Here is an 18238-nt window from a genome sequence, read left to right as displayed (position 1 = left end):
TGGAGCTAAAGTCAAAGTGCACTTCATCTTAAAGACATCATTTGCTTGGTTATTCTTTCAAGCCCCATGAATCCCAGGCCGCTGGGCAAAGCAGACTGGGTGGACAACCCTTCCTACATCCAACCTTGCTTTGCCAGCTGCTTTCTTTATTAAGAAGCATCGAATATTTTAGCACCTATGGATAAACCACCACAGACGGTGGCAGCAGCCGTTGCTAGGGAAACGTTCCCAAAAATAGCCCCATTCCGCCAACCTTTCCTGCTGCTAATGTTGTGGGGATGGGGGAAGTGAAGGAATGGAGGAGAACTAGTAGCTCCTCAGAACATGTAGAAGAAGAATATCTCCATCAACCTGTCCTATGCTGGAGTTGGAAGCTACCTTCCAACTTCTGACATGAGGAGACTTACTTAGAGATGGGAAGCAGATGTTAATGACAGTTTTAAGAGCTCAGGTTTTCTGCAAATGAGGCTACTTGAGTATTGCTTAGGTAGGACATCTAAAACACTAGTTATACACTTACAGATTATTTTTTTCCCTTGAGAATCTCTTTGTGATTATCAACTTTTCCCTTGAGAATCTCTTTACAATCCTCAGTAACTTCCTGACTGGGAAGGTGTTTCAATTTTTGGTTTTCTCTCTGTCTCCTGGCTTTCCACAGTTCCTCTTCAGTTATAGTAATCAAGAGAACTGGAGGGGACCAAGGGTTCATACACACAACCATCTGAGCACCTGGTAGTCATGTTTTTAATTACAACTCTTGTAATTAAGTGAGCTATGGTGGTGACTGTCAGATGCTGCTGCCCACTGCACATTTTAGTGTAGTGTTTGGAAGTCAATCACAACCACAGCTTGTCAACACACTTGTTTGTGATCAGCTGCAAAAAGCTACTGCTTATGGCTCAGTTCATAATAAAGCAAGCAACAGTGGTTGGTAATCACATGACCATCTTCCTCTTTGACAGCACGGGTGAAGTCAGTATATGGACTACTAAAAACTGCAGCTGCTTTGTGTTAGACATTCATGTTATTGAATTCTTAGACCTTTTTAGAGGGATCTGATCATTTTGGAGAACTACCATCCCTGGAATTCCCTACTTGGCATCCATGGCAATTAAACAGGTTTAAAACTTGGGTGTGTAGAGTAGGTGGACTAGTGCTTACAGAAGGGGAAAAGTCTCCTAATAATTCTCAGCATCCTTAACAAACTACAGTTCTCAGGATTCTTTGGGGGAAGTTGTGGCTGTTTAAAGTGGTGTGATGCTTTCAATGTATAGTGCAGATGGATCCCTAGTCCTAGACCAGCCTTCCACAACCTGTGGTGCTAGCTAGAGTTGATGTGAGTTGCAGGGCAAAACATCTGGAGAGCACCAGGTGGAAAGGGCTGCCCTAAGCAGTTTAGGACCAAAAGACCAACTTTTTGCAGATGAACTTGGCCATTTATTAAGATATGCTGAGAAGCTCACATCTGCATCCCAGCAACAGAGTTACATCTGACTGGCATGTGGAAGACAGCATTATCAGTGGTCTAGCTCATGGAGCTTCCTTCCTAGAGAGTCACTGATGGTTAAGAACATCAGAAGAGCTCAGCAGATGAGACCAGTGACCCATTTAGTCCAGCATCCTGTTTTCACAGTGGCAAAACATTTCATGTTTCATTTTAGGGTTTTATTTTATTTTTTTGCCACCTCATGAAGACCTTTTGTATTTCAGCAGGTATCCAGCCATCTGGGTTGCTAGTTTTGTTTTGTTGTTGTTGTTTTTTAAAAAAGTTATTGTGCCTGTAAGCCATTTAGATTTTCATCTGATGTATTTGTTTTTCATTGTAATTTATTTTAATTTATTTGTCTTCTTAATTGTTAGCTGATTGTTATACTGAACTGTTGTAAGCTGCTTTACATAGCTCTTTTGAGATTAAAAAGCACAGTGTATAAAACTCTTAACTAGCTTGCTATTTAGCTAGTAGATAGTATAGGAGAAAAATAGTATCTATCTGTCTACTGGATTGACCAACATATTGACTGACTGGCACTTGGTCTGATCCACCAGGGCTCTTAATGTTCTCACAGGGCCACTAGTAAGAATTCAGGAATGCTTGTTACATATGTTGGCAGACATCCTATTGATTTACGGCACACGTTTTTGGCTAAAGTTTTGCATGTCTCTGTCAGTTTAAAAATATTATCTATTTGGTACTGAAAAACAAGAATGGGCCTAAAAAACTATGTGTGGAATTGAATTTACAGCTTGTCAAAAATCATTCTGTAATAGAGGATTGGACACCAGTTGTTCAATACAATTCAGTTGAACCCTCTATTTCATATGCAGGTTATGAGTATTTATCTTGGTTTTGACTAGAAAAGTTTTAAAAGTTATTTTCTGGAAGAATTATGTCTTTAATTGTGAAAAGCTTGTAAGATAGATGCTTAATAGCAGATGTCAGTGGATATCAAGGGAAATGATGTATTACCTTTCCCCCCCTTTTCAAATTCTGGTGCATAAGATAAAAGCCTCTTCCCTCCTCTTTCAGTTTTTGAGATTTCTGGTGATGCCTGGCTTGAAACACTTTACCAGAATAGTAGTGACGTTTTATGTATTTTCTTAGCACAATAATACATCTCCTTTCTTCTACCATGAATCTCAGGGTGGCATATACAATGTACCCAGGCTGTCTCCCATCCAAGCACTGCCCAGACCTTGCAAGGTGGCTGGCTGCATCTTGTGTTAGGCAAACCCCTATTTCTCTCACAGAGCTACAATATTCAGCTCAATCTCTCCTCCTAGGAAACTCTGAAATTTGTAGCTCTGTGAGGGGAATAAGGGTTTCCTAACTATTCTTGGCACCCTTAGCAAACTACAATTCCCAGGATTCTTTGGGGAAAACCAAGGCTGTTTAAGTGGTATGATACTGCTTTAAATGTATAGTGCAGCAAAAACTCTCTGGACTCTGGAAAATATTCAGGTTGATACTGCAAACTAGAGGGCACCCTTGATCCACGGAGCCCAACCAGCCCTTTTTGTTGAACACGGGAATCTGCCTTATACGGGGTCAGAACTTTGGTCCATGATCTAATTCAGTATTGTCTCTACACATGGGAGAGACCACTTCACTTTTGGATTAGGATTGGGTTAGGATTGGCTGAGTGGTGCAGACACCTGCCTAGTCAAAGAACAGTAGATTGGCATAAATGTTTGCAGAACTTCTCTGAGTTCAAACAGAAGTATAAAATGTGTGTAGGGAAAGAGTGTGTGGCTTTCAGATTTGGCAGGGGCAGTAATTGCTTGTCATTCTCCTTGGGAAGGCTGTGCCCCAGTAGCATCAGGCAACCAGCCTCCACTGACCTCATAGGAGGGAAGGCACCAGAGACAAACAGCTGGAGGTCTTTGTTCCAAATCTACTCTGGCATCTTGCAGTTCTGGATTTTCAAAGATGCATGCCAAAGAGGCTCAAATGCACTTCGAGTGTGAAACTGACCTACACAGAACTAATAAAGTAAAAGAGGGAGCACCATGGTGGTGGTGGTAGAGTCCTCTTATGGGGCCCACCCTACCATTGCTGTGGAGAGACCAGTATCCTCCTTTCTTTCTTGCCCTCGCCTCAGTCTCATCAAAGCACTGCTGTGGTGGTGGAAAGGAGACCTGAAGGGACAACATTTTATGAAAATGATGAGGTCCCAACTTGGGGGCAGGGGGGAAGCGAATAAACAACTCTCTCAACTTGGAGAAGAAAAAAATAAAACCCCACAAGAACAACAGATAATCAAGAACCCCTTCTATTTTTAAAAAAACATTTCTCTTCCTTGTCACCCTAGCGACATTGCTTGCAGTCACCATGGAAACCCAAGGCACTAGTGGGGTGGCGGGTTGGGTGGGGGCATCACAGGGAGAGAGACAGTAGAAGCATCTTAGATTATTTTAGGAGGCAGGGAGACACCTGGAGCGAGGCTTTTCAAGCTTATTTTGCAGCAAAGAAGGAGGTGGGGGGGGGGATGAGGTTTATTTTTACTTGTTCCCACTTCATGTGCCAACTTTTTCTTTTTCAGTTATTCCAGATTTGGAAGCCTCTTCCCCCTTCTTTCAAGCCTCTCCTCACCCACATCCTCCCTCGACCATTTTGATGGCACATGGATGCCACATTCTGAGCATTCTCATTGCTCATTCCCCAGCTACTTCCTCTGCATAAGGCCTCTCAGCCTGACGAAAAGGGCTGTGAAAGAGAAGCTCTCTGAGGGGCATGTCAGGCCTCTCAGCCTGACGAAAAGGGCTGTGAAAGAGAAGCTCTCTGAGGGGCATGTTTGCATGGTGCGCTTCAAAGGCACTTATATGTGTGTGCCCTTTCACCTCATACTGTTCTGCGGCACACTTGCCTGGTTCAAATTGCAGCTAGCAGCTGCAGGACCCTGTAGCATGCAGTGCCGGATTTACGTATAGCTTAGGGCCTCACTCTCTTGCGGCCCCCCAAAAAAATTTAAAGGAAAAAACAACAACTGGATGTACATTTCCAAAATTTAAGATAAAAAACAAATAAAATAAAACCCACATGCAGCAACAGTGTTTTGTGTTGTGTAGGCTCCTACGATGTAAGTAATAGGCCCCACCCATTTCACTATTAATATACTTCTTCTTAATTGTATTTCAGTTCAGCAATTACTTTGATAAAATACATATTTTGTTATGTGAAATGGCTTTAGATACCTATTAGGTCCATACATTACCATATAGCATATATTCAACACAAACAACAACAACAATTTGTTGTTGACAAAGGACAGCTGGACATGCAAAGGGCCCCATTACCTTCAGTAGCTTAGGGCTTCATCAAACCTAAATCCGGCCCTGGTAGCATGCAGTTACTCAGGTTTGCCCAACCACCACCACCCCAGCACAGATCTCATTGTATGTCCATCAGGACCATGATAAGTAAAGCTTGGCCTGACATGGAGATGTGGTGATGGAAGAAGTGTTATCGGCTGAGTGTTTGCTTGAGGAACTTGAGGAAGCAATAATGATGTGTTGAGCCATGAAGTCTGCCAAAGGAGAAGCCAAAGATAAAGCAGGATTGAAACATAAACTTCACACATGGCCTAAGGTTGCAGCGGGGAGCGTGTGACCCTCCAGGTATTGTTGGACTACAATTCCCATCATTCCCGTTTGATTGACTGTGCTGGATGGGACTCATGGGAGTTAGACTCCAGCAAAGAGCGGAGAGCCACAAGTTCCCCACCCTGACTTAAGATATGCCTCCATAACTTGCGATCCACCAAGCCAAACTGCCTACCTATGATGCACTGTGGCCTACAGGTGCTACGGAAAGTTACCTTGTACTAAGTCAGTCCATAGGCTCCCTTTAGTCCTTTCGGTGCAGATTGGCAGCAGTTCTTCAGGGTTATAGACAGGGGTCTCCCTCAGCCTTTTTGAATTCTCTCTTCTTTTTTCACATCCCTTATTGCCTGCTTGCACTTCTTTAGCAAAACCATGTTCTGTTTTTGTTTCTCCTCATTTGGATGAGACTTCAGTTTTCCAAAGGAAGCCTTTTTGTCCTTAATAACTCTGCTTTTAAACCACACTGGTAGTCTTGGTAGTATGTTTTCTAATTTGTGGTATATATTCTTAGGTGAGCTTCTATTATTGTGGTTTTGAATAACCCCCAAGCAGAGATTTGACCCATTTCACTTTCCCTTACAACTCCCATGCTTGTGAGAGGTTTCCTCTTTTGACATCAAAAATGATTGTGTTGGACTTTATTGGCAACTGCCTATTTACATATATAATTGATTTGATAGCATTACGGTCACTGTTCTCAATCAGCTCAACAACAGTTACGTATGACAGAAGGTCTTAGGAACTAGTGCACAGGATCCACCAGGGCAGCAGGACCCATCACCACAGGTGGAGGGACCGTGTGTCCGTGAACATGACGGGCTCTGAGGTGTAGGGAGCAGCAGGGAGTGCGCTGTAAGAGGCTGAGGCAGGCAAGGGCCCACAGCCCAGCTCCCTAGCTGGCCAGGTGGGGATCGCTAGCTCTAGGAGGAGGTGTGTGTTTCCTCAGCTGGAGAAGGCTTAGAGCAGGTGAGGGTCACATGTCTCGTCAAGCCCAGATGCTGCAATCAGCAAGTACAAAAGGGCAGCAGAGCTGAGGGGCTGTGTCTGCTCCACTGCCCATGTTGGTGGACCTTGACTTGGATGCTCCTGGAACTCTATGGGACTGCACTTTGGGTTTGACTCTGTACTGTATCCTGACTGCTGGACTTCAGACTTGGCCTACTTGGATTGACCCTGGATTGCATTTCCTGACCTTTGGACTTTGGATTGACCCCTGGTCTTTGAACTTTTGACTTGTCGCCAAGTAGGCCAGGGATTCTGGACACTTACACTGAAACAAATTCGCCATTTTAATGCCTGCTCATCCAATGAATCTTTTACAACCCAGAATTCACTGGATGATCCCGGGTTCTAACATGTGGGACAGAATCAATATGAATTCTGGAATTGACAGTTTTACTTATAAAAACCATGTGTTTCCCCTTCTTCATTTTTAAAGTCTATCCAAGGTGCAGAAACATCTTGTTATGACATTGTAAAGAGTACATACACATCGACAGTTTAATGGCTCCTTTTTGGAGCTTGGTAAGGGTGGCACTGTGGGTTAAACCACAGAGCCTAGGACTTGCCAATCAGAAGGTCGGTGGTTCGAATCCCTGCGACGGGGTGAGCTCCCATTGCTCGGTCCCTGCTCCTGCCAACCTAGCAGTTCGAAAGCACCTCAAAGTGCAAGTAGATAAATAGGTACCGCTCCGGCGGGCAGGTAAACGGCGTTTCCGTGCGCTGCTCTGGTTCACCAGAAGCGACTTAGTCATGCTGGCCACATGACCCAGAAGCTGTATGCCAGCTCCCTCGGCCAATAAAGCGAGATGAGCGCCGCAACCCCAGAGTTGGTCATGACTGGACCTAATGGTCAGGGGTCCCTTTACCTTTAAGGGTTCCTTCACCCCTGTTTAAAATTGGGAACTGTTTTAAATTCCCCTTCAGTTTCCTAGTTTAGTTGTGTGTGTGTGTGTGTTTGACTGCCCACATGGTTCCAGCACTTTCAAGAGGCTCTGTGGTTGTGTGTCATACTCCTTCACACTCATTTGTGCTCCTGGAAAAGCTGTGGGGGTGGGAGGAGGAATACATGTGCAGGCTGCAAAACAGGGGGGGAAGGTATATGAGTCCTAATAATGGACTCACCCTAGGAGGCAGCTCAGAAGGGAACTTTGGTTGTCACAGAGTCAGACTCTATTGTGTTGCCATGACGCCAGTGTGGCTTAACTCATCTCACAGAGCCAGTAGGACATCTCTTACTGACGAGGCCCAAGTCATGGTGACCACGGGCACCTCAGTTAAAGCTACCAAGCTTGACTGTCCCTGTTCTAGAAGGTTCTACCTATTTACTCAGTCATAGTAAATGCCTGGAAATAAGTCCTAGTGCTAGCATTCCAAATGAGATTTATTTCCCCATCTTTGGGGGGTGGGGAGGAGGGCGATATTAATGTACATACATGAATGTGTGTGCATGCCAATAGGAGAGCAAACGTGAAGCAGGCAGTGAGAGACTGAGAGAACTCATGTTCAGGTTTCCCCTGAGCTAAGAGTAAAGTGGGTGACACACCCATCCTATCTGAAAGCTCAGTTCACTGGTGCGATAATACATGTGAAGGAGTTGGGGGCGGTCCTGGCAAGTCCCTCATGCTCTGGAACATCCCATTTCCCTTCCATAGACAAGTTGAAGGGCAGATGTCTGAAGCGAAGAGCCTCAAGAAGTACAAGTTGCTTGTTAAGGAACCTCGTGTTCTGGGGGGGGGGGGGGCTCCACGTGCACTTTAGAGCCCTGGTCATGTCTCCACAAGAATAGGAGGGAAGCTTCCAGTTTGATAACCTTGCCCTTTAACTTGGAAGAGGGCTGTAAAAGACAGAAGAGGACACACTTTGGCAAGGTGGCAGCTGCGCTGTGGACAAGCCATGACAGTGGCCATCCTGAAACAAAGGCTCACTGAGGAGAAACTCACAAGTGAAACTGCTGAAGAGAAACTTAGCAAAAAGGTCTGCTCTTTAAATTTGGGTTGGAAGAGAAACAATGGATTCCACTATAGGTGTTAATTTATTCAGCTACAATAAGACAATTTTGTTCTCACCAATTACTGCTGCTGTGGTAATTTTCCATATATTTTTATTCTAACTCAATTGCCAGAGGCTGTTTACTTTCTGCATTCCATTGCCATTTAACTCTTTTACATTTGGTTACGTTTCCCCGCTTTGCATGTGTGTGTCTGACAACCGAGGTTCATGCATCTGGGCTCTAGTCAGTGAAAGTTGATGCCATTATAAAAATGTTGCCGGTTTATAAGGTGCCACAAAACTCTTTTATGTCCCCAAAGCGACTTGAGCAAGGGGGAAACGCCTGGAGGAAATACTTCCTGACAACAAAAACTGGAACATAGTGAAGGAAAGCCAATTAAAATGAAGAAAGCAACCTGTGATCCTGGTCCTACAAATCTCTTTGCAGACTAAATAGGTCTGCAAAACAACACTGAGGGTTTGGCGACACTACTTTGCGTTGGGGCCCTGAGTAAGAAATACATTTTCTAATGGGCCTTTCCGCCTAATCTTTGGAATCTGGAGCAATTCACATTCATTTCCCCCTCAAGCTGGCAAAGGGGTGTCTTCCCCTCTTAACTGTCTTTTCCTCTTTAACTACATTCTAGGTTGTAACTTGAGAAGTTGGAAGGATGCAGGAGAAAGTTTAACTCGGCCTAGTTGCCCCCGCCTCCTTCTCCACCCTCAGTACAAACAGCATCCACGCCACGTCACCCAGTGCCTGTGCTGGGACTGCAAAGCTTTGGCTGTGATGTTCTTCCACTCCTCTGTCAGAGGGAGCAGAACGACTTAGGAGGAGAGCCAGCGAACCAAAGACTTCCCTACAGACAAAGTGATCAAGAGGGAAAAGCAGAAGCGCACCAAAAGTTCAGATTCTAAGCTCGTTGCAGAATCCTGGTGAAGACAAAGATAGGCAGTGTGAGTGAAATCCTTCCGAGAGAGGGAAAGGCTTAGCAGAATCTTCAATTGGAATAGAAAGGAATCGTTCGGCTGTTGAAGAAAGAGGAAGAGAAACACCCTTATCCAAGCGAGGAACCAGAAAGCATCTACTAAGGAAAGCGAAGAGGCCTGCTGTAGTGCCACAATCCTTATCAGGATATTAAACTAGCTGGTTTTCCTGCAGGACTCTCTGGGACATTCTTTGGCCAGCATGAACATATTTCGGATCCTGGGTGATGTCTCTCACCTCTTAGCCATGATCATGTTGCTGGGGAAGATCTGGAGATCAAAGTCATGCGCTGGTAAGTTCTTGTTCTCCTTCCCTCTTCATCCCGTTGACAAGGTGTTGGTGCAGAAACAATGCAGAAGAAAAAGAAGGGAGCAGACAAAGCTTCTGGGAGTTACTTGTCACCAGAGCACAAACTGTGCCCCAGAGACTGAGGATTTGGGTTTGGCCTCAGCCTGCGTGGGTCACACATCTGTCCTAAGGTGTGCTCACATTATCACTTTTAAGCACAGTGAATTTGTTCTCCCACCCCTGCATTTCACAACTCTTTCCCCTCTAGCTGTTCACATCAGCACGACTTCATTAGTGTCAGATTTGTTGGTGTACACACCAGGGAGCATGGATGGGGCACCCTATGCTCACACATTTGCTAGAGATAAATTAGGAATGGCTTAAGGACTCAAATTGGATTGAGTAATAGCACATCCAATGGTAGTATTTTGCAAGGAAGTATGGAATGCATATGCATTTTGGGGAACTGTTGTGTGAGCACAGATTTAAAAAACAGCACTGGAAACCCTGTAAGTGCACAGTAAGTGGGAGTGTGACCACTTGCCTAAGAAGCTGGATGTTTTAAGTCTTTCCCAGTAGTTTTGTAGGACAATGCAGCATAAATGAATTAACATGGAAAATTGATAGGAAATAAGAGAACCAGCTATTAAAGCAAATAGCACTTGATAACTCACTGAGGTCAACACTTTCCCCATGTCTCATGCTAGACACCTGTCCATTGTCTTGACAGGCAACCCTGCCCAGATGAGGTCCTTTCAATGTCAAGAAGGGATGCTCATACAATATCTCTGTATGCAATTTTCAGTCACCATTATTTTCGGCAAATTTTGAGATTTGTAGCCACTTGTGTGGGTTCCTTCTGGGCCTTTTCGCCAACTAAAACACATTTCGTAAACCTGAGCAAACTAAATGCCTTGGGGTGCGTGTTTGTGACTAAGACAGGAATCCTTCTGCATTTCAGACAGAATATTTCCTCAGGGCAGAAGGGTGGGGGTGAGGGCTGGGAAGCACAATACAGCCAGGGAAACCTCTGCCAAGGATTTAAGTAAACCGGTAAAGAACAAAGGGACAGGGAACAGAGAAATGGATTGCCCAGGACAATGACTTTCACTCCCACACAGCACTCTTAAGTAAATCTGCAATCCTATGGATCTTTACTTCGAGGTAAGCATAGGACACTTTTGAAAAAACGTATATAGGACTGTGCTGTGCGGAACTGAAAATGTGAAACAGCACTGCATGAAATGCAGAAAAACCAAAAGTGCCGTTTAGGAGGTGCATTTATGAACCCTCATCCATGTCTCCTATATATCTAATCTCCCAAGTTTTGGTGTTAAAAAGCAACCACAACAAATGGTCTTAATATACACTGCTTGTTCTCAATTTAATCTTGATTGTGAACTACAGCGGGCCTTTTAATCTTCTTCCCCACCACCTGACTGCGTTCATGGAGAAAGCTTTTGAGTCCCAGAGTGTATGCTGCTAACTCCTTTTACTTTCTTGATTTCCCCTCTCCCCGCTCCTCTTCTGTGGCAGTATTTCCACGGCCTCTTGTTAAAACTTCTCCTTCCATTCCTAGTTTCCTCCTTTCAAGCCCTTCCCACTCCATTAAACTCCCCCTCCCCCTTACGCTCTTTGTGGGTGGAATCAAGATTCGTTTAGAAGGAGTGGTGTTGTGATGTGGCAGTTGAAGTGGTATAGGCATATCACAGTCCCTGGTGTGATGTATGTGTCCATTGACATATATCCTGGGGTACGGAGACTGTTTAAGTTTGTAGCAGAAGGAGGAATGAACTTGTGGAATCAAGTTTCATTCTGTACGTTCAGCATAATTTCTGTGCGTCCTGCCTTTTTGCATCACTGTAAAAGGAAACTGTAGGGCCACACAATACCCTGCTGATTAAGCAATAAGACAGGAATGCTTGTCTTTGGTCTCTTTCACCTGAAGATGCCTATGACTGTTAAATGTTTGCAACTGCCCACATTTATCCAATAAACAGCATAATTTTACTTTCTCATTTTACTGCCTCGAAAGAAATAATGATAGAGGAGTGGAAAACTTTTGTTGAGTAGAGGGGAATTAACTGTGCACAGTTGAAAACGCTGGCAGCATTAAGATAAATTCAACAGTTTAATATTTGAGTGATGTAAGATGGGAGAACTGACTTAAAATGGTTATAGTAAAATATGCAGGAATGATAGACAACTAAAATGAACCAGGGAAGTCATTGATTATATGATATTGTGCACAATGTTTATTTTGAGATGTTAAACTATTAAAAAAAAGAAAAGGAAAGAATTATAGGCAGCTCTTTTGTGTTGCAAAAAACGATGAAGAGTCTTCAGCACCTCAAAGCAGGGATGGGCAGCCTTTAAGCTTAAAGTCCACCTTACCTGAGGACCCTTTAAGGACCCTTTAAGCCGGCATCCTTTTCGTTGGATATTCATGCTGATTTGTGTTCATGATGGTATTGGGGCATTTATACGCAGCTCTACTTTGAATACTGTTTGTGTCTTCCAAAGTTTTGGGGTGGACATAATACTTCGTTTCCAATCAGTGCATCACCCATACATAGACAGCTTCACACCATAGCAGTTGTGTCTGGCTTTCGTTGTGCTATAGTGCAAGATGGCAATAATGCCACCAACCTGTAAACCAAAGATGGCTCCCTAATCTACTTTTCTAGCTTTGATCTTCCAATCTGTTTAATCTCGTTTCTCTGCATTCGGGAACTTGTTGCATTCGCAACACAGAAGAGGCTGCCCCAGTGAATATTGCCATTTGAACTGTTCAAGGTCGATCAGTATGGGAAGTGTTGAGGGCAGCAAAATGATTGAGCAAGGATTGAGAATGGTCTCTTAGTTTGGCAAGATACATTGATGGGAGCAGTTTTAATAAATAATAAAAAAAAAATGGGGGGGGGGGGGAGAGAACAGCCATGCTGGCCTGAATTGCAAGCACCCCTACCTCAAGTGACATGCCACATGTGTAACATGGAAAAACCAAGCACTTACAATTGCACATCATGCAATATTTGTCTTTTCGGCTGGGTGGGAAGAGGGTGATCTGAAAGCATGGGATATTGACATCAGTCCCTTGTCATGGTCAGAGGACTTCTTGTTGAGCTTTAGGCTTTCAGCACCTTTCTCCCTTTGCAGAAGTGGGAGACCTTTAAGGATGGTCTGCCCTCAGAGGTTGATGGATCCAAGTGGTTTCCATATGGCCGGTGTGTGTGGGGGGGGGGGGTGTGTGGCTGTTATGACTGGCGCTCCTGTTAAATATCTGGATGGTTTGGGCCATTGACACAATTGCTCCCAAGTGCTTCGTGGAGCCTATTTGGCTCTGTGGTATACTACTGAAAATAGGGCAAAGAAGCAATCTGGGAGATGACTTGAACACAAGCGGAGGGAAACGCCAGACAAATACAACTGAACCCTGGCGAGTGTGCATTTTTTTAGCTTACTCAGTGGCAGAGAAGGCAGGAAAGAAGACATACTTGCTACGTCCACTTCAACCTCACTATGCTATCTGGCAGAGCTTTTCTAGTTACTGTGGGGCCTTTTGCAGACTGGCCCCAAAGAGGTGGTCGAACCTATGGTAGCTCACTGTGACTTGAGGATAAAATTGCTTGCCTCTGTCGGCACCTTAACTCTGCTGCTATAGCAGAATCTTGAGAGATGCCCAGAAAACATTCCTCTTTATCCAGACCTTTGACCATTAAGTAGTTTATGGCTTGTTAAAGGTGTGGGAGAGGACTGTTGTTATGATTATTTTATCATTATGCTGTGCATTGTGGTTTTTATTGTACTGCGCAAATTATGTTCTTAATGTCATACACTGCCCGAGGATCTTTGGCTAAAGGGTGGTATATAAATTTAATAAATAATAATAATAATAATAATAATAATAATAATAATAATAATAGTGTGTTCACTAGCAGCGCTAGGGCTGAGAGGGTTAGTAGCAGCAGTCTGTGAATCTTGCTCTGGCTCCCTCACTTTCCTACCTGCTCTCCCCCCCCCCCCCACTTCACTGCCTTTCTTTGAGCTCTATGTAAGGGAGTATTGTAGAAAAAAACCTACAAACAAAATCCAGATGGTAGCCATGTTAGTCTCTTACAGAAAAAAGAGGCTTGTGGCATCTTAAACGCTAACAGGCTTCTTGTGGCCTCCAGCTGTACAATAAATCTGTTAGTTTTCAAAGTGCCATAAGGATCTTTTTGTGTTTCCATGAGCAAAAACTGCTGCCACCTGGGGATCAATTACCTTTCTCCTGCACTGCCCCCCTACACCCCCTTGTTTTCTTCCATTACCATTTATTTTCTACACTCACTTTGTAATATTTGCCTGAAATTTCCAGACAGTATACTGTAGGTCAACTTGACTTTCAGAAGAGAGAGGCAACACTGCTCACATTCACCACATGGCCTCCCCCAAAGAATCCTGGGAACTGTAGTCTACCCCTATAATTGTTAACATCCTTAACAAACCACTGTGTTTATGCTGATTTTCTGTGTTGGGAATCAATACAATGATGGTGCGTGGGTTATCTTTCTTCCCACCCTGGATCCTGGGAAGACATCCACAGGTTCTCCAGTTCACTTGGCAGTGGAGCTGGCTTGAGTGTCGAAGCTGAAACAGCACCCTTTCATTCTCTGACTGTGCCTCTTCACTTGGCAGAAGGGTGGTCCTCTCCAGGCTGTGTTTGTGCTGCCAGAGGATTCAAGTCTGCCTCTGTGGGGAGCTCTGAAGTTTGTGGCTTGTGGTGCTAGTTGCTACCTTCCTTACCCAACTAAGGACTTTGCTTGTTTATTATGCCAGTGCCAAAGGCCCAGGCACTTCTCCCGGCTTGTTTATTTACCTTCATCATCCGCTCATTTAATTTCCTTTTTTGGCCTGCAGGTATCTCAGGAAAGAGCCAGATCCTTTTTGCACTTGTCTTCACAAGCCGTTACCTTGACCTGGTCACAAACTTTATCTCCATCTATAATACTGTCATGAAGGTAAGGGCAAGAGTTCAAGTGCCCTCCATCTAGTCAGTCTGAGATAGGAACAATTCTGGTATGTTCAGACCCTGATTTATAACTTTAAAAAAGGGCCATTTTCAGTAGAGGTAGAGGGTTTTCTATTAACATGTTACTGAAAGAATTTCAATTACAGAGGTAGAGGGTTTTCTATTAACATATTACTGAAAGAATTTCAATTACAGTGGTACCTCGGGTTAAGAACTTAATTCGTTCTTAACCTAAAGCACCACTTTAGCCAATGGGGCCTCCTGCTGCTGCCGCGCCGCCGGAGCACGATTTCTGTTCTTATCCTGAAGCAAAGTTCTTAACCTGAGGTAATATTTCTGGGTTAGCAGAGTCTGTAACCTGAAGCGTATGTAACCCGAGGTACCACTGTATAAAGAAATAAAGTGATACAATCACTCGGATCTTGCTTCATTGAGATTGAACAAGGCAGTCCATTCCCATACCAAAGCCACAATGAACTTGTTTACGAATGCAGAGCTACAGTGCTCAGGGCTCTAATAGAATAGTGCCAGTGCACACTAGGTTTTTGTTGTACTGGGAAGGGAAAGCAGACTGTGTCAGAGAAAGATGAAATTTTAAATATGTGCAGTGCAGCCCAGCCTCTTCCCTGTTTCCCCTATTGCTTAATCTAGAGCAGAGTGGTAATGACCCGGTGAGTCTGATTGGAACAAGGTGCACCAATTCTGAGGCTTGTAAAGCCACTCTTACAGCAGGTTAAGCAAGGGTGGCTAGGGAAGAACAAGAGATGTAGTTAATGGGCTTCGTGTGTCTGTGTGTGTGTACATGCATAAAAAATACACACTGCTGCTTATTATCTTAGAGTGCATTAAAGGTGCCAAACCAGAGTACCTTAGGCGAAATATAAGGTAATGACAACAAATTGAATCTTGTCTGCAACAGCCAACAAACACTTAGGTTAGTGGGTTCTAGCAAAGACACGACTCTATAAAAGTTTGAGCAGACCAATCCTCAAAGATTTGCATTATGAGAAAGTAAGTTGATTTTTGTCTTCCTCTGCAGGTTGTTTTCTTAAGTTGTGCCTACTTTACCGTGTACCTGATCTATGGGAAATTCCGGAAAACCTTTGATAGTGAGAATGACTCTTTCCGCCTCGAATTCCTTTTAGTTCCAGTTACAGGCCTGTCATTTTTAGAAAACCACAGTTTCACCCCATTAGAGGTAAGAAAGCCATTCATATTAAGTGGAAGAAGGTAGTAATTGCATCAAGTTTCCTTGAACCTTTGGTGTCTGGAACTGAACTTTCTTTTGCCCAATGATGAAAGGTAAAGGTGGCCCAAAATAAAATTGTCATGTTTTTCTCTGGACTGATTCATGTATTACTAACATTTAACATGGACTTCCCTTTATTCTTTCCTTAGATTCTCTGGACTTTCTCAATTTACCTGGAATCAGTGGCTATCCTTCCACAACTTTTCATGATTAGCAAAACAGGTGAAGCTGAAACTATCACGACACACTACCTTTTCTTCTTGGGCCTCTATCGCGCTCTCTACCTTGCAAACTGGATCTGGCGCTACCACACAGAGAACTTCTATGATCAAATTGCTGTGGTGTCTGGAGTAGTACAGACCATCTTCTACTGCGACTTTTTTTACCTCTATGTCACAAAAGGTAAGGATTACAGAACGCTGGCTAGTCAGTGGTTGAAACCGACCAGAGTTGTGGCAGAGATTAGGCAGGTCAGCTACAGCTCTGCTCTCCCCACACACCCCTTTCCACAGAACCTGTTGGCTTTTCTTTTCCACCCCAAACATTTAACAGCGGTCGTCTGAAAGACCACCTGGTCCTGTACAGATGGGCAAGAGCACTTAGGTCATATAGGAAAATTCTGATTGCGGTACTGCTGCTTGCGGAGTATCATGGGACAGTGAGCTGAAAATTGGCATTCAAAAATGCAGCTTTGCACATTCTCCAGCGGGAGGGCGCCCAGCAGTAAAAAACTCTTCAGAATTAAGCAGCAGCGTATGCCATTTGTAAAGCATCAGCCATCGGCTACTTTCCAAAATCTTGTAAAGACTTCCTCCCTGACCCATAAGAGAGGGCCATTTTATGTGCTTGAAGACTCTGAATGTTTTTATTCTGCTTTCTGTGTCTTGAGTTATTTTTTAAAAATACTATTTTTATATTGTATACTGCTCAAGAGATTTTTAAAACATTGAGTGGTTGATCAATGCTTTTAAATAAATAAATTACATGAAATATTAAACACTTAAACCCAACTCAAAAGCTACCAAGCATATAATACAATTTCTACATTGTTATATGAGTAGCGTGCTCTGCATGTTAAAGCAGTGCGAGGAAGCCTCTTGAGGGTGGGGAGTCATCTCAGATTACCAATACTGTAAACTATGCAAAACACTCCAAAAATTATTGAGTATTTTAGCATAGGACTGTTTTAATTGTTGTTCAGCCTGTTACTGCTTCACATGTTCTGAAATTCTAAGGCACTGTGACTGTAACATGTGTAGGGTTTCTTGCTGCTATTAGGAACAAAGATTTGTACACAGGTGACAAGAGTTTATGGAATCTTCTCATCCTAAACGGGTTGCCTACAAAATGCTTATTGCTATGTTGGGAGTTTTGTAATTCACGAGCTAAAAGCACCATTAAAAATGGCAGCATGAATGAATTTGGTAGAGGCAAGGTGGCATTCCTTTCTGTCAGAACAAACAGTTTAAGTCTTAATTCATCTTTCCCATTTAGTATTAAAAGGCAAGAAGCTGAGCCTCCCAATGCCTATCTGAAGACACACACGAGTGAAGCAAGTTCCTGAAGACCCTGCTCCAGGACTGGAGGATGTCCTCTTCCGCTTTTTTCCCATATGGCTCAGCTCGCATTCAGAGAACTTACCTGCTTCTCTACACTGTGACTAGCAGACTGTGCCCGAGAGATTTGAGGTCCAGGTGGCTAACACTTTAGGCTTAACACTTTCTAATTTAGTGTTGGAACAGTATCTACGTTTTCTTTTGTATGGGGATGTTTGTTGGTGTTTGAACTATAACAAATAAAATAGTGTGAAGTATCTTTTGGTATACTTTTCTCACAATATTTCTCTCTCAAATATGACTATTAAATCTCTTTTCCAGGCTAAACATTCCCAACTTACTTAAGCATTCCTCAAAAGGCTCTGCTTCCAGACCCTTGATAATCTTGGATACCCTCCTCTGCACACATTCAGCATGGCAACCCCCCTTTTACATTGTGGAACCCAGAGGTGGACACAGTACTCCAGGTGGGGTCTGACCAAGGCAAAGTAGAGCGGAACTATTACTTCCCTTGATCTGAACACCATACTTCTGCTGATGCATTAGCCTTCTTGGCTGCTGCATCACACTGTTGACCCATGTTAAGCTTATGGTCCACTAAGACCCCAAGACTTTTTTCACATGTGCTAGTAAGCCAGGTGTCCCTCATCTTCTACTTGTGCAGCTTGTTCTTCCTGCCTAAGTGCAGAACCTTATTTGTTCCTCTTAAAATTCATTTTGTAAGTTTGGGCCCAGTTCTCCAATCTGTTACGATTATCTTGAATCCAAATTTTGTCTTCAGTAGCATTAGCTGTCCCTCCCAGTTTGGTCTATCCAGGTCAGTTATAAAGACCTTGAGCAACAATGTGGACCCAGGAGAGAACCCTGTGGCACCCCACTTGTTTTTTCCACAACGCTGAGGAACCATTAGTGAGCACCCTTTGGGTTCAGCCAGTCAATCAGCTACAAATCCAATGCAGCCTACTATGGACATTAAAATGTTCATTCCTATACTTGTTGTATAGAGAAATTAGATATTTCTTACTGGAAAAAGAGCATATGAAGTTCTACCT

General features: G+C 43.6%; 1 protein-coding gene across 1 annotated transcript; it reads left to right on the top strand.

The window, feature by feature from the left end:
* Window positions 1-7299: 7299 nt before the first annotated feature.
* KDELR3 (KDEL endoplasmic reticulum protein retention receptor 3) lies at window positions 7300-17443 on the top strand. The gene is made up of 6 exons (XM_083401181.1): window positions 7300-7413; window positions 8739-9371; window positions 14270-14370; window positions 15421-15579; window positions 15780-16032; window positions 17125-17443. The coding sequence occupies exons 2-6, from the start codon at window positions 9281-9283 to the stop codon at window positions 17163-17165; spliced, it is 645 nt and encodes a 214-aa protein (XP_083257307.1). The 5' UTR covers window positions 7300-7413; window positions 8739-9280; the 3' UTR covers window positions 17166-17443.
* The last annotated feature ends 795 nt before the right edge of the window (window positions 17444-18238 follow it).

This window comes from Podarcis tiliguerta (genome assembly GCF_965153285.1).
Source record: "Podarcis tiliguerta genome assembly, chromosome: 10".
Classification (NCBI taxonomy): domain Eukaryota; kingdom Metazoa; phylum Chordata; class Lepidosauria; order Squamata; family Lacertidae; genus Podarcis; species Podarcis tiliguerta.
Note: the sequence above shows the minus strand (reverse complement) of the source record. Positions and strands in the feature narration are given on the sequence as shown.